Genomic DNA, 24425 nt, shown 5'->3' with positions numbered 1-24425 from the left:
CAAGCCCATTTGTATCAAATACAACAGCCAGCATACCATCATCAAGCTAGCAGAGGAGAAAATGGTAGGGGGGGTCTACAGGGGCAATCACCAGGATACAGGTATGGCAGGCTCCCACAAGGGGCCTGCCCCTACAAAACAGTGACATGACATCCACCTGCCTTTGATCACAAATCACCTGCTGGATGGGGGTTTAGCTGTTTCCTCCTTCAAGGACAGCAAATCAACCCATAGGGATGGTTTGTAGGCATGATATGGCACGGTTACTGCCTCAAACTGTGTTCCACCCTTACCACATTCTGCCACACACTCACAAATTCAGTTCTGACCACCTCCCTCTTCTCAAACAAGAGGTACGTGCCCTTCTGCAAAATGCAGACATAGAGGCCGTACCCCTACAACATCAGAGCACAGTTTACTCATTATACTTCCTCCTTCTCCAGAAAGATGGAAAGAAAGATGAGTCCCTCAAACTCATCCCCTATCTCAGGCCTTCAGTCGTTACATCACCTCAGAAACTTTCCAGATGGCTGTACTCCAGGAGGTCATTGACCTCCTCCAACAAGGTGATTTTATGATGATGCTCGCTCTCACAGACACCTGCTTTCATTTTGCCATCCACCCTGCCTACCGGATATACCTCCGTTTTGTAGTAAGTGGTCGCCACTCCCAACTCAATTTTCTCCCGTTTTGGGTCACCACGGATTACCATAGAGTGGGGTGGCACTCATTGAAGTGTATTGGCGAAGCATAGAGTCAAGGAAACTGTTATAAATTGGAGTGAAGTGTCATAAAGTAGAGTGGAGTGCTGTGTCTTACAGTGTTGGAAACTGTCACAGAGTGGAGCAGAGGATTGTGCAATAGAGTATGCGGGCATAGAGTCAAGTGCAAATGTGGACAGTGGAGTGTACAGGAATAGAGTGGAGTAGAGTCTAGTAGAGTGGCTTACAGTGTAGTAGAGTTTTGTAGAGTGGAGTTATATAGGTGGTGGAGAGTACGCTGGAGTGGCATAGAGTGGGGTTGCGTATAGTTAAGTTGCATAAAATGGATTAGCGTAGAGTTTAGTAAAGTAGACTGGAGTGGCATGGAATGTAATACCGTATAGTGTAGTAGCATATAGAGGAGTAGAGTAAATTGTAATAGTGTGTAGTGGATTGGTGTACAGTGGACTGGCATCCAATGGAACAGCATAGAATGGAGTGGTGTGGAGTGGAGTGGAGTGGAATGAAGTGGCATACACTGGAGTGGTGTAGAGCAGAGTAGCATAGAGTGGAGTGGTTTACACTGAAGAGAAGTAGAGTGAAGTTTCATACAGTGTATTTTATTCTTTGCATGACTAACTAGCTGTGTAAGTAACTATGGGTGAGTGGCGATGTGTGAGTGTCTGTATAGGTTTGTGAGTGCATATGATAGCGCTGTATTGACTGCATGTATGAGTGAATTTATGGGTGAATGCATATAGTTCAGTGTTGTAGGGTGGAGTTGTGTACATTGTAATAGAGTGGAGTGGCGTAGTGCGGAGTGTTGTACAGTGGGGTGGCATAGAGTGTAAAAGTGTATAGTGGCGTAGCATACGGGTGGAGTGGTGTACAGTGGTGTGGTGTACAATGGTATGGGGAAGAGTGTAATAGCATACAGTGGAGTGGAGTGCATTGGAGTGGAGTTCAATCGAATAGCGCAGAATTGAGTCGCTTAGAGTGTAGTGACACACTGGAGTCACGTAGCATGGAGTAGCATACATTGGAGTGGCTTATAGTGGAATAGCGTACAGTGGTGTGTTGTACAGTGGAATAGAGTAGAGTGGGGTGGCGTGTAGTAGAATGGTGTAGGGTGGAATAGTGTATAATAGAGTAGCTTTGAGTGAAGTGGCGTACAGTGGAGTGACGTAGACTGAAGTAGCATACAGTGTAATAGCATGAGGTGGTGTAGAGTAGAGTGGTGTATAATGGAGTGGCTACAGTGGAGTGGCATCCTAATGTATGTGAAATTTATCAACAATGTAGATTATGGTGCACAAAGTAACTCAATACAGCAAATTCCATTGCCTTGAGTTTCTCCAGATTTACCAATTAACGCAGGGCCACACATAGTGGGTTTGCGTTCCTTTGTAAATGTGACTTAAATATTGCATTGCCCATGTAACACCATGAATGACACAAGGGTACTGTAATCCAATAATACATCCAGGCCATAGTTCTATTTTGGGCCATGGTATATCGTGATACCTTTGCATTATACCATGGTACATGGTGACGACAAACCAATATATAATTGAGTAATGGTTGTTTTTATAGAATGAAAAGTCAGCCATGCTGTTTTTACTACACTTTGGCGGTGTTCAGTGTTAGGGCTTTAGATATAGGTAAGTAGTAGGTCCCTACCTATTAGCATTTTATTAAAATGGTTATAGGTAGTGAAATGTATTTGTTTTTAATATTTTTGTGAATAAGTTTACAGCCATGTACCACAGTAGTTTCACAAAATAGTGTGAAATTCGGCAAAAGTACCATAGTGACAGATATCACTAACTTTAAAAACCTTCTAATTTAAAAAAGGCTTACCCTACTTAACTGCAGTACCCAAAAAGTATATCTGCACAAAAATGTATAATCCTGCCAAATTTCGTGTAAATCTGTTCTATGTCAAATACAATAGTCTATGGAAAATGCATTGGCGGAAAAACTCATTGTAGTACCTCTTTTATATTTACACTCCTTAACGATTCACCTCAAAAATGTACATCATCTCAAAATGTAGGAAATGCTAAAGGTCTGAAAAGTTTTGTGGTGATTGGTCAAACGGGTGGGAAGCTTTTAGGGAGCTAATATCCAAGCAAGTCCTATATTCGTGAATACTAACTATAACTACAGAGTGGCAATCAGAATTAATGTGATGTCTTTCTTTTTATCGTATTTGTTATGCATTTGTCTATTGTTTTACATAATCTTTTGAACATAAATGTCTTTTATTTGTTCATGTTTTAATTCTGAAAATGTGCATATGCAGTCTAGTTTGTTTTTTGTGCTTTCTTGCTACTTTTAATAGGATTGTGCTACATATAAAACCCAAAGTGAATGAAAGACAATTATTGTTATAAATATTAAGATTTTTTTTCCTACTCTTCACTTATCATGTCCTCCTTAAAGTAATTTGTGTTGCTCACTGCTAGGCCGCTTTTCCATTTTGCTGTACAGGAGTACATAAGGAAGATTGTTTTTGTTTGGCTTGTTGGACACAGTTTTATTTTGTGTGCCAGAGAGCTCAGCAAGAAAACGTATGTAGATTGAGATATATTCTACCTGTTATGTATTTGTTTATAGGTTTCCATTAGCATGTGACCATAAATGGCTCTTTCAGTTGTTCATGCTTTGCTATTTTAGTATACAATATTCCAATATATGCCCCTACACTACACTCCATTCTACAGCACTCCATTGCACGCCACTACAGTCTACACAAGTACACTTTACAATATGTACAAGACATAACTCCACTTTACCACACTCTTCTGTATGCTATCCCACTGTATACCACTGCACTGTACACCATTAAACTGTCACTGAAATATACTCCTCACTATTGTACCTGACTTCAGTGTATGCCACCCCAATGTATGAGACTCTACTCTAACCACTACGCTGTAAACCAGACAATGTATGCCACTCCAGTATACCCAAGTCCTCTTTATTCCACTTCAGCATACCAAAATATTCTGTACCACAGTACACTTTACAAAACTACCCTCCACTATATTCGACCCCACTCCATTAAATAGCACTCTGCTCTGCATCACTAAACTGTACCAATATTATACATTTGTTACTAACATTAAAAAATAATTGACATTCACCCAAAAAACAAACTTTAAAGATAATTTATAGTTAGGAAAATTGTCTTTATATTTCGTATAGATCCAAATTAAACTGCACAAACATTAGAAATTCTACAGGTATATTTATATCTTTAATTTATCATTTAAGCACCACTTTCAAAGTAATGTCAGTCATTCTAGAACTCACATTTATACTTACGCACCACCTTAAAATACAGATAACTCACACACCTCCGTACACAGTTTTCTCACCTCACTCATCACACTACATTAACTATAAGTCGCCCCTTCTTCAGGCACAACCTCTATGCCCTTGCATATTACAGAGGTTAGAGCATTTGAAATCACTGCATTAAGAACAAGACTTATGACATCTCAAATTACATGATTTGCCTGAACTTACTGCATGGTACAGTGGTGAGTTATAGTTAATGTAGTGTGGCAAGTATATTACTTTGAAACTGGTGCTTAAAAGATAAATTAAAGATATAACTATAACTGTAGAATTTCTAATGTATGTGTAATTTACGTTAGGTTTCTATACCAAACATAAAGAAAGTTTTCCTAACTATAACTTATCTTTAACCTTTGGGATTTTTGTGAACGTGTGTGTATATATACATATATATACACACACACACACTTATGCATACAATCAGCTCAATCAGTTTCCAACTGCTTAGGAAGATCATCATTAGTCTTGAAAATGGAAAAGACCAGAAAGTTGTATTTTCATATATCTTACTTCTGTTGTGTTTTACAGTTCTTCATAAACCATGATACTTGACTCATTCAGTCTTATCTTAATGGCCTGACCTTTTGCGTAAAGTTTGGCCTTTTGCTTCCTAGACGTTTTCATTTGGCATGCCTATATAAAACCGCTTATTGGACTGGATACACTTAGACCCAGAGAATTACAACTCTGCAGATGTTGTGGAAGGCTCTCATCAGTTAAATGCATCTTTGTTTTATTGATTCATATCTCCACAGGTGCATAAACTCAAAATGGAAGCTGGTAACCGCTCTGAATTGCAACAGAAACGTCTAAAAGAGCGAACAGGTGATGCTAAAAGAATCCAGGATCTTGAACGTCAAGTAAGTCATAAGCTACTTGTTTATTTGTATTTACAATGTTCTACATTGAAACAAACACAAGTATAGAAAATAGACACGAAAAGTCCAGATATTGGCCTAGTCTGTACAATATGGCATTTTGTCATATGGTGTACTTTGAAAACAAATAAAATATAATTTCTGATGTATACTTCTGGCTGCAGATTCCTCACTTATAGAATATTCCCCAGGTCCAGACTGGATCCAGAGGTTTTCATAGCAGTTCTCCCGTCATTATGTGGCTCCATGGGGCTCTGCGTTGGTCTCGTTCTACCTCGGTAGTGACAGAACGGAGCTGCATATAAGCCCCACCCCAGCACGTCTACATCAGATCATTTCTTTCTGTGCCTTTGTGCACGGATCTGCAGCGCTGCTCCATTTCGTTGGTTGGCAACATCTCCTCACCAAAGACTACACGGTTCAAACTTAGTCTTGATTATTGGTAACAGATGTTGATGACCGCTCATGAGGTTTGCCTGTGGTGGGGGCACAACTTCAAGACCTGCAAAGAATGTGTTCTCTTGCACCCAAAGGTGATCTATGACCGTGAAGCTAAGCTGTACATTGCCAAAAACGGAAAGAAGTCTCAGACCTCACTTGAGTCCTGTTCCCTCTCTAAGTCAAGGGAGAAGACTCATTTTCAGTCTTTAGGCAGCTCCCATGACTACTCATCTTCACTGTCAAGGTCGTCCAGTAAGTTAGAGAAGAAACGCAATAGGTGGAAGCTTGACTCTTTTTCATCCCACCATTGTCTGTCCAAAGAGAATTGTGGAGGGCTGTCAAGGTTCCAAATGACCTCACTCCCAATCCCAGATAAAGGGGCTGATTCCTCAACTAGTTTGGTTGTACCCGAGTTTCCGGAGCCATTGCCGCAGCAGGTGGGAGGCCTTCAAGGAGGCATTGCTGTGTATTATTGACACTCTTCCACCTCCCTCTGGGGTACGTTTGGGCCCCAAGGAACCTAAGGGGCCTCCAGTCAATTTACCACTGATAGAGCAATCCTCTGCAATGTCTGTTGCCCTTGATCTGCCTAGGATTCCGCAGCAACTCCAGTGCAAACGTCCATTCCAGTTCCTAGATCTTCACCAGCTCCTTTTTGACCGATGCCAGTTCTAATGTCACTAGCGGTACAAAAGGGGGTGGTGATGGACGGAGCATCTGAATCAATCAAACACTCACACCAAAGAGCTGGGTTTAATCCATCACCGTTCTTTAGCCCACTCTGCCACCCCAGTTCAGACATAGCTATATGCAAATCAGTCTGGCCCTGTGCCTCATGGGAACAGTCCAGCCCAAACTGCCAAGCCATGTCTTCCCTGGACCGGGAACAAGCTTCAGAGGACCGGTTTCTGGCATTCCAGCCATCTTCAGCCCGGCTTGCTTGAATCCAATGGCAAAGTGAGCAAGAGACTCACGTCTGAGCATACCCTGCCACACTTATGGTGGCCAAAAGCGGTACAAAAGGGGGTGGTGATGGACTGAGCATCTGAATCAATCAAACACTCACACCCAGTCAAAAGATCTGGGTTTAATCCATCACTGTTCTATAACCCACTCTGCCACCCCAGTTCAGACATGGCTACATGCAAATCAGTCTGACCCTCCCTCTGGGGTACGTTTGGGCCCCAAGGAACCCAAGGGGCCTCCAGTCAATTTACCACTGATAGAGCAATCCTCTGCAATGTCTGTTGCCCTTGATCTGCCTAGGGTTCCGCAGCAACTCCAGTGCAAACATCCATTCCAGTTCCTAGATCTTCACCAGCTCCTTTTTGACCGATGCCAGTTCTAATGTCACTATCGGTACAAAAGGGGGTGATGATGGACGGAGCATCTGAATCAATCAAACACTCACACCCAGTCAAAAGATCAAGGTTTAATCCATCACCGTTCTTTAGCCCACTCTGCCACCCCAGCTCAGATATGTCTATATGCAAATCAGTCTGACCCTGTGCCTCATGGGAACAGTCCAGCCTGAACTGCCAAGCCATGTCTTCCCTGGACCGGAAACAAGCTTCCGAGGACCGGTTTCTGGCATTCCAGCCGTCTTCATCCCGGCTTGCTTGAATCCAGTTGCAAAGTGAGCAAGGGACTCACGTCTGAGCATACCCTGCCACACTTACGGCGGCCAAAAGCAGTACAAAAGGGGGTGGTGATGGACGGAGCATCTGAATCAATCAAACACTCGCACCCAGTCAAAAGATCTGGGTTTAATCCATCACCGTTCTTTAGCCCACTCTGCCACCCCAGTTCAGACATGGCTATATGCAAATCAGTCTGACCCTGTGCCTCATGGGAACAGTCCAGCCCAAACTGCCAAGCCATGTCTTCCCTGGACCGAAAACAAGCTTCCGAGGACCGGTTTCTGGCATTCCAGCCGTCTTCAGCCCGGCTTGCTTGAATCCAGTGGCAAAGTGAGCAAGGGACTCACGTCTGAGCATACCCTGCCACACTTATGGCGGCCAGCGTTCGAGCTCCTGCTGACGCAGATGTTTGATCTCAAACCAAATCTGCCTGAGCCCTGACCGAGATCATGCTCTGAATCCACTCCAGCATTCCAAGTCCCAGAACACACTGATTCAGACAAAACTCTTTCTCTTCCATGAACAGGGATGATTAACCCCAACACTTTGATGATGATTATGACATTTACATGGACTTGCAAGATATCAGTGATCTGGACATCTCTCTGGATGCAGGGTTGGTGTTGCCCTTTTGACCCCCCATGGAAGAGAGCTTATCTTTTGCTATCATGATTAGATGTGCAGGTGAGGTCCTGAACCTACTGCTACACTGAGTGTAAGTCAAAATCAATGTATTGATTGACTTTTTGCCGGTTGACTTGCTTCATCTGAGCCCTTACTCCCCTTTAATGAAGCTCTGACTGACATTGTTATGGGTAACTGGACAAAACCCTGCGCTTGCCCACACGCTCTTGCCTACCAGTAAACAGACAGCACGCCATGGGCGGGCACGAGGTGACCTGGATTTTCTTACTCCGCTACCAGTTCCTAAGAGGTCGGTAGTCCGATCTTCCTCCAGCAAGATTAACCTTAATACAATTCCTATTACCCCCTCCAGTTTGGGAGTCCAAATGGATTGGGGCGTATGGAATAAAGACGTTCTCCTGTGCCAGCTTGGCATTGTATTCAGTCTATGCGGTCTGTTTATTGGTCGGTTGTATGCATGCCCTTTGGGATATCGCCAAAGGGAGCTTGCTGGCAGTTCCAGAGGAGTTCTGAGCCTCTTTTGCTCAAACCATTCAGAACAGCCAGGATACAGACAAATATGTAATCCGGAGCACTACTGATTGATTGGGGTGTGTGGTGGGAACTAATGTCGTGCTCTGCCGCCACGCATAAATGAGATCCACCGCCTTTTCTGGGGAGGTGCAGATATCTCTAAAGGATATGCTGTTTGATGGGTCCCACCTTTTTGATAAAAAGGCTGATTCTGCTCTCAAACACTTTAAGAAATGCAGATCCATAGCCCTTTCCTTAGGCTTTCAACTGCTCCCAGTCAGTTTTCTCAGCAGTCCCATCCCTTTCGAGGATACTCCGGGGGGCTGGCGTATAAGCACTGCCAGGCCCCAACACCTTCACAGCAGTCAACCCCTCTCCTTCTTGGCAGTGGCAATGCATAGGTAACCAGCAACAATGCTCCACTCAATCCACGCCCGGTACATCAGCTTCCAAGCCACTGTGAGTTTCATTTAGTGGCACAAAGTCACCCTGCATGAGATGTATTCAAGCCTCAACAGCCTTGGTATTTGGCGTACCAACATTTAATAGCATTGTTGCGGTCTTGAGAGCAGAGCAGGACACTGGCACTCATTCTTTTACAAATTAAGCACTGGTGGAATGCAGGATGAGACATTTTCCTTAAGGTTGGCAGACCATCACATCTGACATATGGATCCTATAGCTTGGCCAGTAGGACTATGCCCAACTATTCGTTTTAATCCCAATTAACTTCCTTCAAGATCAGAGTGGCTTTTGGAGAAGCACCTTTCTATCTTGCTACAAGAGGTACGGGCTGTATTGACCAAAGTGGCCATTGAGAAAGTGCCAGCCTCTGAAGTGGGAATGGCATTGCTACTCTTGCTACTTCCATGTGCAAAAGAAGAATGGAGGCCTTCATCCTATTTTAGATATTCACCTTCTACATCCCTTCCTCCAGAAGGACATTTTCAAAATGCCTACTTTGGTCCAAGTTCTTTCTGTCCTGGATCCAGGCAACCCGATTGTTGCCTGGGCCTGCAGGATGCATATTTTCATGTGTGTGTCCTGCTGTCCTACATATGCTATTTGCAGTTCAGGGTTGTCCAGGAGCATTTCTGTTTGCCATAATCCCCTTCGGCCCTTACCAGCAACCCTTGGGTGTTCATGAAAGTGAATGGTGGTAGTCCAGGAGCATAAACAAAACAGGTATTGGAGGGTCCAGGGGTATTTTTAATGACCACACACTGCTGTAGTCCCCAGAAATACAGTAACAACAAATGAATAGCGGTGGGTCAAAAAGAGAAGGGAAATGGCTTACTCTGCAACTGACATACTTGGTTACCAGGGGTACTTCATTCAGGTTTGAAGAAAATACCCATCAGTATTCGACCTGTGCCACCCTTATCATCATATGGGTTCCTCCATACCACGAAGGAAGGTAGTCTACGATAGTTGTTTTTTATAGGTAGACTCAAATGCAACCCAGTGATGTATAGACAGATAGTTGGGGCAGCAGGAGATTACTGTTAAGCAGTGCATGTGAAACAAAATGTGATGATAAACAAAAATAGTGTTGTTAAAATTAGATAGACAGGAGGCAAGAAACTTTAATAGGCACCCCACTGCTTCTAAGTCAATAAAAAGTAGTGCGAGTCTAGTAGTTTTAACTAATAGCTACTAGTAAATTCTTATCTGGTCAACATGTTTCTGCAGACTTCACAGACCCAAATGGTATCTGCTGCCTTCTTCAGGACCGGCGAAGCTACTGCTTATAATACATAAATGTGAAACTCATAATGAAAAGTTATCACCTGGAGGGACGCCGGGAGTATCGACGGCTAGAGCGGTGCTTCAACTACCTGAGCCATAGCCAGGTGAGGTTGAGCCTTCCTCTCCCATACGAATTGCTGGGAGAATGATGTTCATACTTACCCAGGTGATAACTTTTCATTATGAGTTTCACATTTATGTATTATAAGCAGTAGCGCCGCCGGTCCTGAAGAATGCAGTAGATACCATTTGGGTCGACGAAGATTACACCGTCGGCGGCCACACCGTTGATGAAGACTACCTCGTCGTTGCGATCATCGTCGACGACATCGACAAAAATTACTGTTCCATCGACGAATACTGGTCCTTCTCCGTCGACGACACCGTCCGTCGACGCCTCCTCTCTCATCATGTAAAGAGCTTCAAGTGTAGTCAGCTGCGCCGTCTGCAGTCTCTTTACCCTCGCCATCTACGACAGCTTCACTACTAGAAAGACGGGGCTCATCCTTGACGGTTCTTTCACTGTTAAAGTTGCCGGAGCAATTATTTGATTCTGAGGAGGAACAATCTTATGAAGATGAGAGTTTTTGTACAGCTGGAAGTCCATCTGAGCTGCTTATAAAGTGTCAGGATGAGCATCAGGAGGAAGAAGAACAGTTCCTTGAGCCTAAAGGTCGGGCTCCTGCTTCAATACCTACGGCACAGATGCCATTGGATCTTCTTCACATTTTGCAATGTATGTTGAGTGACTATTATCGCCGGTTCCCTCCATCCGAATCCGGTGAATGACGCCTTTCAACGCCTACGCCACAATTATCTACGGCAGCGTTTAGACCTCCAAGACAATCTTCTCCGTTGCCAGTATCGGATGAATGACCTACAGTGCCACCTTCGCCGATACCATCTCACCATGATCAGGACGATGTCACCTCTGATGAAGAAAGAGAGGAGAGAGAAGTGGATGACAAATCAGTACTGTCGTAGTGGGACGAATATCAAGCTCAAACCCTTTCTCCAACTGGTCCACCTACTGCGGATTCTCCGCCTGTAGATATCAGAGGATTTCATCTGATAATGGAAAGTGCAACAAAAAGATTTTTAATTACCATGGAAACAAAGCAGGATGAATGTTTCCTGTACGATTTTAAAGATCAACCACAGGGGCAGGTTAAAACAATCCCAATAATTGACTTTATTTGGAAGGAGGGTTTAAAGATAATGGCTACTTCGAACTCTCTACCAGCAGTGCTACCTCGATTTGGATAAAAAATATAAGGCACCTCTCACTTCACCAGCATGCCTTATTGGACAATCTAAGACGGATTCAGTCGTTACCCAAGCGGCCCAGAGACGAGCCAGGAATCCGTCTTCACAAGTCACCAGTCCCCCTGACAGGGATGGGAGGCGTCTGGACTCAATTGGTAAAAAAGTGTCAACTATAGCTGCAACCACTGTCCGTGCTGCAAACGCCCTAGCGATACTAGGGAGATATGATAGGCAAATGTGGTCTGACATATCGCCATATATTGAGAAGCTTTAGGAACCTGATAGGACTGAAGCCAAGAAAATACTGCATTAAGGAGAATGAACATCTGCTGAAATGATTGATGCAGCAGTGGACGTGGCAGCTACAGGTTTCAGGCAGTTGGGTGCAGCAGTGCTGAGAAGGCAAGGCTGGCTTAAATCAACATCCTTCCGCCAAGAAGTTCAAACTAAGATCATGGACATGTCTTATGATGAAGAGTACCTCTTTGGTCAGCACGTTGATGAAGCTCTGCAGACCATAGTAAAGGACACAGACGGCACAATCGCTCGGAAGTCTACAATTCCGTAAATCGTCCTTTCGTGGTGCAAAAGGACAAGGCAATTTTTCCACTAGAGGAGGATACTCTCAGCAATGTTTGTATCACACCATACAGGGTAACCAAAGATACCAATCGTACAAGCAACAGACGTGAGTCAGAGAGGAAACAATTACTCGCAAACAAGAAGGAAGTCTTCTTATCGGGGATGAGACACCAACAAAAATAAGTGAGACGGACAACCTGCCACCACCTCAACCCATTCCAAAGTTAAAAATTGGAGGAAGAATATCCCGCTTCTTATTAAATTGGTCCAAAATTACTACGGACAGATGGGTCCTGGACATTGTAGCCAGGGGCCACGCTCTGGAATTTGTTAAAGCCCCTCCAAATTCTCCCCCAAATGGTCCACCTTCAGCTCATCTCAAGGAGCTGCTCACCCAAATTTATGTTATGATTCGGAAAGGAGCGATCGAAAAAGTACCTCAATTACAAAGAGGGAGAGGTTTTTATTCGAGACAAGAAGTCAGGAGAATGGCGTCCTATCCTCGACCTGCGTGCCCTCAACAAATACCTCAAAAAACTATCCTTCCGGATCTTAACACTTCAAGAAATCCTCCAGTTCCTCTCAGAAAGGGATCCCTCGACCTTCAGAATACATATTTCCATGTGCCCATCCTTCCCAGGCACAAGAAATTCTTACGGTTCAGAGTGCCTGGCAGGGACTTTCAGTTCAAAGTTCCCCCATTTGGACTCCGTTCAGCTCCCCGAGTTTTCACAAAGATGATAGCCCCTGTGGCAGCTCATCTTCGTTTGGAAGGCATTCACATTTTTCCATATCTGGACGACTGCCTTATCAAGGCCAATTCTCTAGGCACAGCAAAATCGCACGTTCAAAGGTGCCTGTCGCTATTTCAGGACCTGGGCTTCTCAGTCGATTTTGAAAAATCCCATCTAACTCCGTCTCGAAGGAAGTTTTTTCTGGGAGCGACATTGGACACTCAGCTCAATCAAGTGTTCGTTTCAAAAGAAAGGCAGATAAAGATTCACAGAATGGCTTCCATACTCCTGAAAAAAGAGTGTGTTTCCGTTCGGAGGTTCAAATCTTTCCTAGGAATGATCTCCTCCTGCATCCCTCCGATTCCCAACTGTCGTCTCAGAATGAGACCCTTGCAAGAAGAACTCAGTCTCCAATGGGTGCAAGTGGTAGGATCATTCGAAGACATGATCAACATAACTCCTCGGATGAGGAACACTATTCAATGGTGGATGCAAAGGAGCAACTTAAAGGAGGAATGTGCATTCCTGACAGAGGTGCCCAGATTTATCGTCACTACGGATGCTTCTTTGGAAGGATGGGGCGCACACCTTCAGGGAATGACGGTCAACGGAAAATGGAATGAACAACAGAAAAAGTGGCACATAAATCTCCTGGAGCTGCGGGCTATCTTTCTAGCGCTAAAATCTTTTCGGACAATCATCGAGGGTTCCACGGTTCTAATTCGGACAAACAATACGACAAGTATGCATTATCTAAACAAACAGGGAGGTACAAGGTCGGCCCTGCTATCTCGTCAAGGGCAGGAGATTTGGAGTTGGGCCCTGGATCACAAGATCAATCTTTCAGCGGTTCACGTTCCAGGGATCTCCTATGTTTTAGCAGATTCACTCAGCAGGTCTGCATAATCCAATCACGAATGGGAAATCCATCAGCCGACCCTGGGTCGAGTATTCCAAGAGTGGGGTCACCCCGACCTGGATTTGTTTGCAACGAATCAGAACCGGAAATGCCGACACTTTGCAAGCTGGATCCCCCACAAGAACTCATGCGGGGATGCACTTTCGATGAACTGGTTTCAGATATTTGCATATGCTTTTCCGCCAATTCCGTTGGTTCCCAAGGTCATCCGGAAGATGAAGAGACAACCATGTTGCCTAATCCTCATTGCCCACGGGTGGCCTCGACAGTATTGGTTCACTGAGCTTCTCCTCCTATTGGAGTGCAATCCCATTCAGTTGCCACAAATACCGAATCTCCTGACGATTCAAGGGGACCAAGTATGCCATCGGGACCCAGCTTCCTTGAAATTAGCAGCTTGGCTCCTCAACACAATGAATTCACCCATTTAGACATCCCGGCAGATTGTCAAGAGGTTCTGGCCGATGCTAGAGCGCCGGCCACGATTAAGACCTACAAACTCAAATGGAAAAGGTTTTGTGCCTGGTGTCACTCTGCCGATTTGCATCCCATTCATGCTAAACCAGAACAGATCTTGCCTTTCTTTCTGCATCTGGCTAGATCAGGGTCATCTCATTCAACTCTAAAAGTATTTTTGGCAGCCATTTCCAGATTCCGTCAGGATGGATCTCCTTCTCTGTATTCATCAAGAATTATTCAGCAATTTTTTAAAGGGTTATTCCGCATGTTTCCTCCAATTCGACGTCCACCTCCATCCTGGTATTTGAACGTGGTGCCCGCTCAACTCAGGAGTCACCCTTTTGAACCTATTCATAAAGTAGATCTCTAGTTCCTTTCTTGGAAGGATCCTTTGCTCTTAGCATTGACGTCAACAAGGAGAGTTAGCGAAATGTAGGCGTTTACAACGAAATCTCCATTCTTGCAATTCACTTCAGATTCAGTGGTGTTGCGTACCAATCCAAGGTACATGCCCAAGGTTCCCTCTGACTTCCATCTTAATGAGCCGGTAATTCTCAGAACATTCTTCCCAAATCCGCAATCAGCGGCTGAAAGGGCCTTGCATTCATTAGACATCAGGAGATGTCTCAAGCTCTATCTCCAACGAACTGCCACGATACGAAAGACAGACCAACTGTTCGTAGCATACGGAAAGATGCGTAAAGGATGCGCTGTATCCAAGCAGACTATAGCCCGGTGGGTCTCTTCAGCGATTGGACTCTGTCATCAACAAGCAGGAAAGGCCCTTTAGTCTTTACCAAGGGCACATTCTACAAGAGCGGTCTCCTCTTCTACCGCTCTCTTCGCTGGTGTGCCCCTTCATCACATCTGCATAGCTGCATCTTGGTCCAGCAGGCATACCTTCACCAAACATTACTGTTTGGACACTGCAAGTGATGCAGATGCTTCGGTGGGAAGAGCAGTTCTTCGCAATCTTTTCAAATAAGGTGAGCCTCTGTTCTCCCTCCTCCTCTATGCTCTTTTTAGACGCTTATTATGACATGTTATTCTCTTTTGCTAAGCATGCATATATAATGTGATACAGGGAATGATTCAGGCATGTGAATCTATGAAAGACACCAATACTGGAGAACCACAGATTACAGGTAAGTAACTATTGTTCTTATCCCCTTTGTGCTTCTGTTGAATGTCATCCAGATTGATTTCAGGGGCGATCTACAGTGGTGGCTGCTAGACCTCAACCTGACCAGCAGCAGATCCTTCTCACTTCCCCCCACAGACTTGACGGTGGTGATGGACGTGTCCCTCCTGCTAGGCTGGGATAGTCACCTGGGAGAGATCAGAGGACTATAACTGAAACCCTGTCTCATCATAAATCTGTTGGGGTTCAAGGTAATTTGCTTGGCATTGAAAGCCTTACTACCATCCATCAATGAAAGGTTGGCACAGTTTCTCACGGAAAATACCACCACCGTGTGGTACTGCAACAAGCAGGCTGTGGTAGGGTCCTGGGACATGTGCCAAGAGGCGTTCTGCCTTTGACATTGGCTGGAGCGTCAAGGCATTTCCCTGATCGTCAATCCCCTGGCGAGGTCTTTGAACACCAGGGCGGACGAGGTCAGCCACCTCCGCCTAGTGAATCACGAATGCCGGTTACAGCCCAAGGTGCCGCAGGGCATCTTCTGACAGTGGGAAGAACCCTGGCTAGATTTTCTTTTGCTGCTGTTGAGAACACGCAGTGTCAAAACTTCTGCATGTTGGAGTTTCCAAGAAAGCTCTCTCTAGGAGATGCGTTCAGGCTAGAGTGGAGCACAGGACTCCTTTTCGCTTCTGCCTTTTCTGCTCAGGAATGTCCAGGCTCAAATCATCCTTGTGATTCCAGACTAGGCCAATAGAATGTGGTAACTGGAAATTTTGGAAATGAAAAGTTGTCCTCTGACCAGGCTACCACTGTGGGAGGATCTTTTGTTGCAGCAGCAGGGCAGGGCTTGTCATTTGAACCTTTGCAATCTACATTGATTGACCTGTGGCAGTGCAATATGTTCGATCTGCCACTGGAGGTTGTGTACATCATTCTCTAGTCTAGACTGCCTTCTACAAAGTCCATGTACACTGAACAGTGGGACGTATTTATGGCCTTGTGTGGATATTTTCTCCTTAACTCAGCAAATTCTTGCTGTGGGTGTGCTTAAAGGTACTTGTACGTCCTTTTTTCCATTTAGCATTTTCCAATCCAAAGTATCTTTGTTTAAATCACCTGGTGTGATGATCTCTCTCTATGCTTTTAAAAGATGTTCTTTCCCAAACCGTTTGAGATGGCACAGTCGGATCGCAATTTGATCCTGACTTTTTATTGTGTACTCCATTTAAACCCATGCACAGCTGCTCACTGCACCTTCTCACTCTCAAAACAGTCTTTCTCATTGCGTTCAATTCAGCTTGCTTCAGCACATGAGGGAGTCTCTATCTGTGCTGCCATCCTACACTACCTTTTCCCACATAAATAGTTGTTGAGATCCAAAGTGACCATCTTGCTGAAGGTTGCTAGGCCATTTCATGTTGGACAACCCGTTAACCTCACAACTCTCACGGGTAGGTGGAAGATCTTTTCAAGTAGTAGCAGCTCGACTTTGGAACAGCCTTCCCCCCCTAGTTGAGACAGATCCCGGACCTCCTGACCTTTAGGCGGAATCTGAAGACGTGGCTTTTCCAGCTTTAGGTTTTTCCAGTTCTGTGGAATGGGTGTTTGTCTGTCAGTGGTTATGGTGGTCTTTTCGCAGCGCCGGGACACTCTTTGGAGTAGCCGTGCACTCTATAAATTCCAGATAACATAACATAACATGTTTATTATTTCAAACAAGGGAACCCAAACAGTTAGCTGTGGACCGTGGGAAAGTATGCTATAAGGGACAAAGGTCCTTAGCTTATCAAGATTAGGAGCAACAATATAATATAGGCCATGATAGGAGACTATATATTGTCCTCTGTCCAGTCGGACAGGGTATTTATTTGGAAAAGATCAACAAAAGGATTGAATGGTTATTAGGCACAGTCCTGTACCTTACTCAAGAAGGACAAACAACATATAAGGACAATTTTACAGGCAAATAAAGGAGCAAAGCTGGACACTTTTAACTCAGTGTTTGAATGGAAGTAATGCCAGGAAAGTGCTAGACACAACAAAATAAAGCACAATGGTACAGTTGTGAAAACACTATATCGAGTCGACGTTTCGATCCCTCTTGCTCAATTACATGGGACCATCATCAGGACTAAAGTTTAGACAACATTTGCCTGCCTGCAATAATACACAAGCCTTGTTGTAGGGTTTAAGTGTTCTGAGCTGTATAATTAAATCAACAAACGGTTAGGCGCGGGAGATGGTTGGTACCTGGGTGGCTGGGTACTAGGCGTCCTGGTCAAAATCCTAGCTAAGACACCTCGAGTTTCTGGTTGGTTCAGATTGATGAATCTCGAGGAGCTGCGGCGTTTCGTTAGCCTCCGCGGGTGTCTCTGGGGAGTACTATGCCTCCGAGGGAAGATGTCCTTGGATCGGGAGCAATGTCCTGTCCCTCTACTGCTTGGACTCCATCGTACTGCCTTGGGGTGAAGTAGTTACTCCCCTTCATCTGCAGGCATCGCAACAAACTGACCATTCTGTTGTCCCTGACATTCCATGGACTCCCTCGCTGCCTGACCTGTCCTCTCAGCAAGTTTGAGGGCAGTATCCTTCATCGGAATCGCTGGAATAGACCCCTGTGCACTGCGTCGAATTGCCATTGCCAAGACTTGTTAGCTTTGTCCTCCAGCTACAAGAAGCACAAGCCTCCAGCATCTCCTCCTGACAAGACCTTCGTCCTCATTGCATCCTCTGCACCGTGGACCTGCATCCTTGGTGCGTTGTTCAAGATCCTCTTGTGGATCCTGTACCTTCGGCCTGTGTGTTGTCTTGAGGGTCTTCTTAGGCTTTAGTGGGCTCCCCTGCTTCCTCAGGGTCTGCTCTGACTCTCCTGTATTTGATGAATCCCTTGAACCTTGCTGGTCCCAACGTTGCACCTTCTTAGTTTACCACGTCTGTTGCTGCTGCCAAGGCTCGTTTGTGATCCCGCTGGACACTGACGCCCCTGGTTCTTGACTGACGATGTGGGACAGCTTGTGAACTCCTCCTGGTCTTTCACAGCGTTGCCTGGTCCTCACAGCTGCAGCGACAAGGTCACAGTCATCACTCCTGCATCTTCCGTCATCGGTGGCCATTGCTCTTCCGTGCCTCCTGGTCACCTCTAAGTGGCATAGACTCTGTCCTCTCTGCTTGCAGTTTCGTCACTTCAAGAATCCATCCTTGGATTCCACCGTACTCTTTCGCCTTCTTCGCCGGCGTCATCCTTCCTGAAGTCCTCCATTGTGTTCTATGGCGGTTTCCGACGTCACTTCGCACCTATGGACCAGGCTTCCCTAGTGCAGGTATCCTGGTTCCTGGGGCATGCACGTGTGGCGTGACTCTCCAACCTTCTGTCTTCCATAGGGTTTCTTCAGGGTCCATTGGGAAGGGTCCTCCTTCTTGAAAACTGCAACAGCCACTTGCATTGAGTACGCAGCTTCGTTTCCACTCGGCACACAGCCTCTGCTGGGTTCCTGGGTACTTACCTCTGGTGGTTCCTTGGGTCCCCAGCTCTTCTAAGTCTTCTGGTCCAAGTCCATACTGTAGTCGCAGTTCGCAGTCTACTTTTTTAGTATATGGCTTGGTCACCCCTGGAGACCACTGTGTATTTATGCTTAGTTACCTATTTACATTTGAAATAATTTGTGTATTGTGTTGATATCTCCGGGTAGGAGATATATCAATGTGTTGGTGAGTGTGCATAGTAAATATACTTATTTTTATAGCTGCACTGTGTGGTTCTTTTTTGTTTAACCTACACTATATAATTAGTTCTGGTAAGACCAGCTGCTTAACACTCCTTCTGGACTAAGCCTGAAGGCTGCTCTCCACAGCTACCAGTTAGAGAGCTTTATATGATTGTCTAAGACCACTAAAATCACCATAAGGGTTGTCCGGATTAGTGCAGGTGCTTCACCTAAAAAAAGCATGCTCATTTACTAAGCCAGCCTCCTACAATGGTCCTCCTTAGTGGTGTGTTGGAGGGTGTCCTTGTGGATGATGGCGATGCCTCCGCCGCGTCAGCCAGGGTGGTCGCGGTGAAGCATATTTTAGCCGGGGTTTGCAGTGGCGATGTCGGGCATCAATGAAGATGTGAGCTGCGTTTTTGTGATGAACATCACATCAGGGTCAGGGTGGTGATGGTGTCCCAGATTTCCATGGCGTGCTTGCAGAGGGACCAGATGTTGAGCAGCTTGCAGTGGAGCGTTGACCTGTGAACGGGTGTCTCCTGGGTCAGAGTTTCGAGGGTCTTGTTGTCGCAAGTGAGGCGACCGTGTTGGCATGCAAAAGGTTCTTCCGTGGTTTTCGGTGAGGAGCTGCAGCAGTTAGTGGTTCTCCTGGGGTTGAGGGTTCCTGGCGCTGGGCGTGGTCTAAGCACGGATGGGTGCAGACCGGCTTGCCTTTGGCACACCGGCAGCACGGCTGCACTGCGACCTACATTAAGTAGGTCATGAGGGTGAGACGGGCTCTGGGAGGCAGGAGGCATCGGGGAAAAATGGTGGGAAAAAGTGCTGCAAAGTGGGGGCTAAACTGGAAAGTGGTATGTGGGGGGAAGCAGAACAAAAGGGCATAGAGGGGAGGGGAAATACCTTGAGTGCATCAGAACCCAGGAAGGCAGAGGCATTAAGGGAAGCTGGTGCAGGGCCTGCGCAATGGGTGCGTGCTGCAGCCTCCATTAAGTAGGTCTTGGGGGTGGAAGGGGCCCTGGGAGGCGTGGGGGGGGGGGATGGGGGAAAGACGGGTAAATAGTGCGGCGCGATGGGGCTAAACTGGAAACTGACCTGTGGGGGAAGATGAGCAACAAAGCACAGACAAGCTGGGGGAGAGGGAATACCTCGAGTGCAGAAGAGCTCAGGGAGGCCGAGGCATCAGGGTGAACTTGTGCAGGACCTTCTCCACTTCTAGCTCTTCTGACAGATGGAGGATCAAAGTAACCTATTAGTGGTATAAGGGGTGGCAAACTGGTGTAAAATTAGAGGACCATGCTCATGTAAGGCTCTATGAGCAGTGCACAGAGATTTGAATTCAATTCTTTTGGCAATGAGTAGCCAATGAATATCTATCAAACCTAGTCTGGCTGATTCATAGCTGGGGATCCCAAGTAGTGTGCGTGCAGGAGAAGTTTGCACGACTTGTAGTTTGAGTAACTACCCTAGGAGTGCCCAGATAGAATTACTGTAGTCCAGGCAAGAGAGAATCAGAGCCTGAACTACAGGCCTCCTTGAGGTCTGAGGTAGCAGGGGCAGAATGTTGCGCAACATATGCAAGATTCGCAAACAACTGGCCAAGAGTTCCCCTAAAATTTGTTTTGCCTTTTTAGCAGCGGGGGGAGCCAAGACATGCTGGCCAACAAAGCGCACATTGGGGGGAAGAATTGCTCCGGAGGATCATGAGTTCAGTTTTAGCTCTCTTGAGCTGGAAACAGGATTTATTCATTCAGCGGGCTACCTGCTCCACACAAGGTCCCAGGGAGGATGCTGAGGGACCAGGTCCTTCATTCTTTCACCAATCCTACAGTATGTGAGAGTGCAGACACTTCGTCACAACTACTTTGCGACAATATATCGCAATTTTTCTGCAACAAAATCGATCTTATCTATGCTAAAATAGTCAATTCGAACAACAACTTGACTACAAATACAGTCCCTATCTTTCAGGATTCAGAACTTGATAGTGGCCCTCATACTTTAGACCTCTTCCCCCCTATCACTCATAAAGAGGTATCCCTGCTCATGGCGCAGATTAAAAGTGGAAGTCCTGATGATATCATCCCGGCAAGACTCATGCCCGCCTTGCTCGGAATCCTATCTCCCACCATCGAAAAACTTGTTAACCTATCCCTCTCTACAGGATCTGTCCCCAAGCAGTGGAAACAGGCCTTGGTCAGACCAATCAGGAAGAACACCACAACTCCATGGAATGACTTGTCTAATCTCAGACCTATTTCGTTGCTGCCATTTTTGGGAAAGCTCACTGAGAAGTATGTTAATCGTCAGTTATCCAGCTACATTGAGAAAGCTGGCGGCCTAGACTATTCTCAATCTGGGTTTAGGCCGTAACACAGTACAGAGTCCACCCTCCTGGCTGTCACTGACGATCTGCATATGTTTCAGGACAAAGGCTACTCAGTAATTTTGGTGTTATTAGACCTTTCAGCCGCGTTCGACACCGTGTCACATAACATCCTCATTGACCGGTTGTCGAACGTAGGGGTCAAGAACAAGGCCCTTGCTTGGCTAAGGAGTTTTCTTACGGATCGGACCCAGACTGTCACCATGGGTAAATACAGATCAACTGAGGTAGAGATTACGAAAGGGGTGCCACAGGGCTCCTGTTTGAGCCCAACACTCTTTAACATCTACGTGGCACCCCTGGCAAGAGTGATGCGCAAATTTGGTTTCATCCCCGTGTCATATGCGGATGACACGCAGCTCCTCTTCCCCTTTCAAAATCTCACCACAGAAATAAGAAACTCCTTCTCCGCTGGCATGAAAGCCGTCGCACAGTGGATGTCCACCAACTTCCTACAGTGCAATGTCAACAAGACGGAAGTAATGCTGTTTGGAGATGCCAAATTACTGTGGACCCCTGACTGGTGGCCATCTGATCTTGGTACTGTTCCGGAGCCCAAACAGATTGTCAAAAATCTGGGGATACGCCTTGATCACGACCTTTCTCTCAAACAGCACAGTAATATGGTAGCTGGCTCATGCTTCCACATCATCAGCATGATGCGCAGAATATTCCCACTGCTACCGGACTCCTTCAGAAAAACTTTGGTGCAAGCCCTTATATTGAGTCGTATTGACTACTGTAACGGACTGCTCCTTTCTGCTAACGAAGGAGTTCTGGATAGGCTCCAGGTGGTCCAGAATACGGCAGCTCGCCTTGTCCTAAATGCTCCCCCAAGAACAGCATCAAAACCTCTATTACAGAAACTACACTGGTTGAGCATCCGACAAAGAGCCAAGTTCAAGATATGTTGCATTATTCATAAATGCTTAAACGGAAATGGCCCTACATATCTGGAGCAGAAATTTACCCTCTACACTCCCTCCAGATCGTTGAGATCTAGTGAGAATTTTCTGTTGGCAGTACCTCGTGCAAAAAAAACCAGACATGGAGGGAAAGCTCTATCTGTTGCAGGGCCCACACTGTGGAACAAACTGCCTCTGGCCCTCAGGCTCTGCACAGACCATTTAAAATTCAGGAAGCAACTGAAAACTCTGCTGTTCACTGATAAAATCTAGACCTTACCCCTCATCTGCATATTTGTTGGACTCTATTTGGTATCACAGCGCAGAGATACTCCGGTTGGAGTCGATTCCAGCGCTATAGAAACCCATAAATAAATAAATAAATAAACCCTGGAGTAAGTGAGAAAACGAGCTGGGAGTCATCCGCATAGGGGACTATAGAAATCCCGAAGGGAGTCATATTGTCCAACAGTGGTTGTAGGTATGCGTTAAATAATGTCGGACTAAGAGAAGACCCCTGCGGAACGCCGCAAGAAACTGGAAAAATATCAGAAAAAAAGCCTTTATCAAATACCTGAAAGGGTTTCTCTTTTGAAAAAGGAGCTAACCCAGTCTAAGGCTTTTCCTGCAACACCGGCCTTATAGATCCTGTCAATCAATCAATCAATCAATCAATCATGGCATTTATTAAGCGCACTACTCACCCGTGAGAGTCTCAAGGCGCTGGGGGGGTGGGGAACGCTGTTACTGCTCGAAAAGTCAGTTCTTGAGGAGTCTTCTGAAGGTCAGCAGGTCTTGGGTCTGCCGTAGGTGGATGGGGAGGGTGTTCCAGGTCTTGGCGGCAAGGTGGGAGAACGATCTGCCACCGGATGTCGCTCTTCGGATGCGGGGGGCTGTGGCGAGGGCGAGGTCGGCGGAGCTGGCGGGTGGGGGCTTTGAAGCTGAGTAGTCTGTTGAGGTACCCTGGTCCGGTGTTGTTGCGTGCCTTGTGTGCGTGGGTGAGGAGCTTGAAGGTTATCCTCTTGTTGACAGGGAGCCAGTGCAGGTCTCTCAGGTGGGGTGTGATGTGGCTGCAGTGAGGGATGTCGAGGATCAGGCGTGCAGAGGCGTTCTGGATGCGTTGCAGCCGTTTCAGGAGTTTGGCCGAGGCTCCTGCGTAGAGGTTGTTTCCGTAGTCCAATCTGCTGCTGACAAGGGCCTGGTTGACCGTTCTTCTCGTTTCGGTGGGGATCCACTTGGAGATCTTGCGGAGGGTGTTGAAGCAGGAGGAAGAGACGGTGTTGACCTGCTTAGTCATGGATAGGGTGGAGTCGAGGATGACCCCTAGGTTGCATACGTGATCAGTGGGTGTTGGAACTGTTCCCAGTGTGGTCAGCCACCAGGAGTTGTGCCAGGCCGTGGGGATGGATCCGAGGTGGAGGACCTCCGTCTTGTCTGAGTTCAGCTTCAGCCGGCTGTTCCTCATTCATTCGGCGACGACCTTCATTCCTTCGTAGAGGTTGGTTTTGGCGTTGTGGGAGTCCTTGGTGAGTGAGAGGATCAGCTGGGTGTCATCGGTGTAGAAGATGATGTTGAGGTTGTGCAGTCGTGCAACGTGGGCGAGTGGTGCCATGTAGACGTTAAACAGCGTTGGGCTGAGGGATGACCCCTGGGGAACGCCGCAGATGATCTCGGTGGCTTCGGAGCGGAAGGGGGGAGGTGGACGCTCTGTGTTCTGCTGGAGAGGAAGGAGGTGGTCCAGTCCAGGGCCTTCTCTTGGATCCCGGCGTCGTGGAGGCGTGTGCGTAGTGTGCGGTGGCAGACCGTGTCGAAGGCGGCTGACCGGTCCAGGAGGATGAGGGCCGCGGTTTCTCTGTTGTCTAGCAGGGTCCTGATGTCATCAGTGGTGGCGATGAGGGTGGTTTCAGTGCTGTGGTTGCTGCGAAACCCAAACTGGAACGGGTCCAGGATGCTGTTATCCTCGTGGTAGCGGGTCAGTTGTTTGTTGACGGTCTTCTCAATGACCTTCGCCGGTAACGGGAGCAGGGAGATTGGCCGGAAGTTCTTGAGATCATTAGGGTCCGCCTTGGGTTCCTTGAGTAAGGCGTTGATCTCGGCGTGCTTCCAGCTCTCCGGGAAGGTTGCAGTCTCAAAGGAAATGGTGATGGCCTTCCGCGGATGGGGTGAGATGGCGGTGCTGGCTTTGTTGAAGATGTGGTGCGGGCGTGGGTCTGACGGAGAACCAGAGTTGACGGTGTTCATGATCTTGATGGTGTTGTCGTCGTTTATGTTGGTCCAGGCGAGCAGGCAGTTGGTGCGGATGGTGGTCGTAAGGGCAGAGGTCTCAGTGGTTGTCGGGGTGGTCGTGGCGTTGAAGCTGTTGTGGATTTCTGCGATCTCGCAATGGAAGAAGGTGG

The 24425-nt window shown here is 46.5% G+C and overlaps 1 protein-coding gene across 1 annotated transcript in view; it reads left to right on the top strand.

Annotated features, from left to right (window-relative positions):
- CEP162 (centrosomal protein 162) overlaps positions 1-24425 on the top strand; it is a 635242-nt gene that overhangs the window by 332877 nt on the left and 277940 nt on the right. Inside the window, exon 12 of the mRNA XM_086926571.1 lies at positions 4823-4927. Coding sequence (XP_086782697.1) covers positions 4823-4927 — 105 coding nt within the window. The remainder of the gene's footprint in view (positions 1-4822; positions 4928-24425) is intronic.

Source organism: Lissotriton vulgaris, chromosome 6 (genome assembly GCF_964263255.1).
Source record: "Lissotriton vulgaris chromosome 6, aLisVul1.2, whole genome shotgun sequence".
Lineage (NCBI taxonomy): Eukaryota > Metazoa > Chordata > Amphibia > Caudata > Salamandridae > Lissotriton > Lissotriton vulgaris.
Note: the sequence above shows the minus strand (reverse complement) of the source record. Positions and strands in the feature narration are given on the sequence as shown.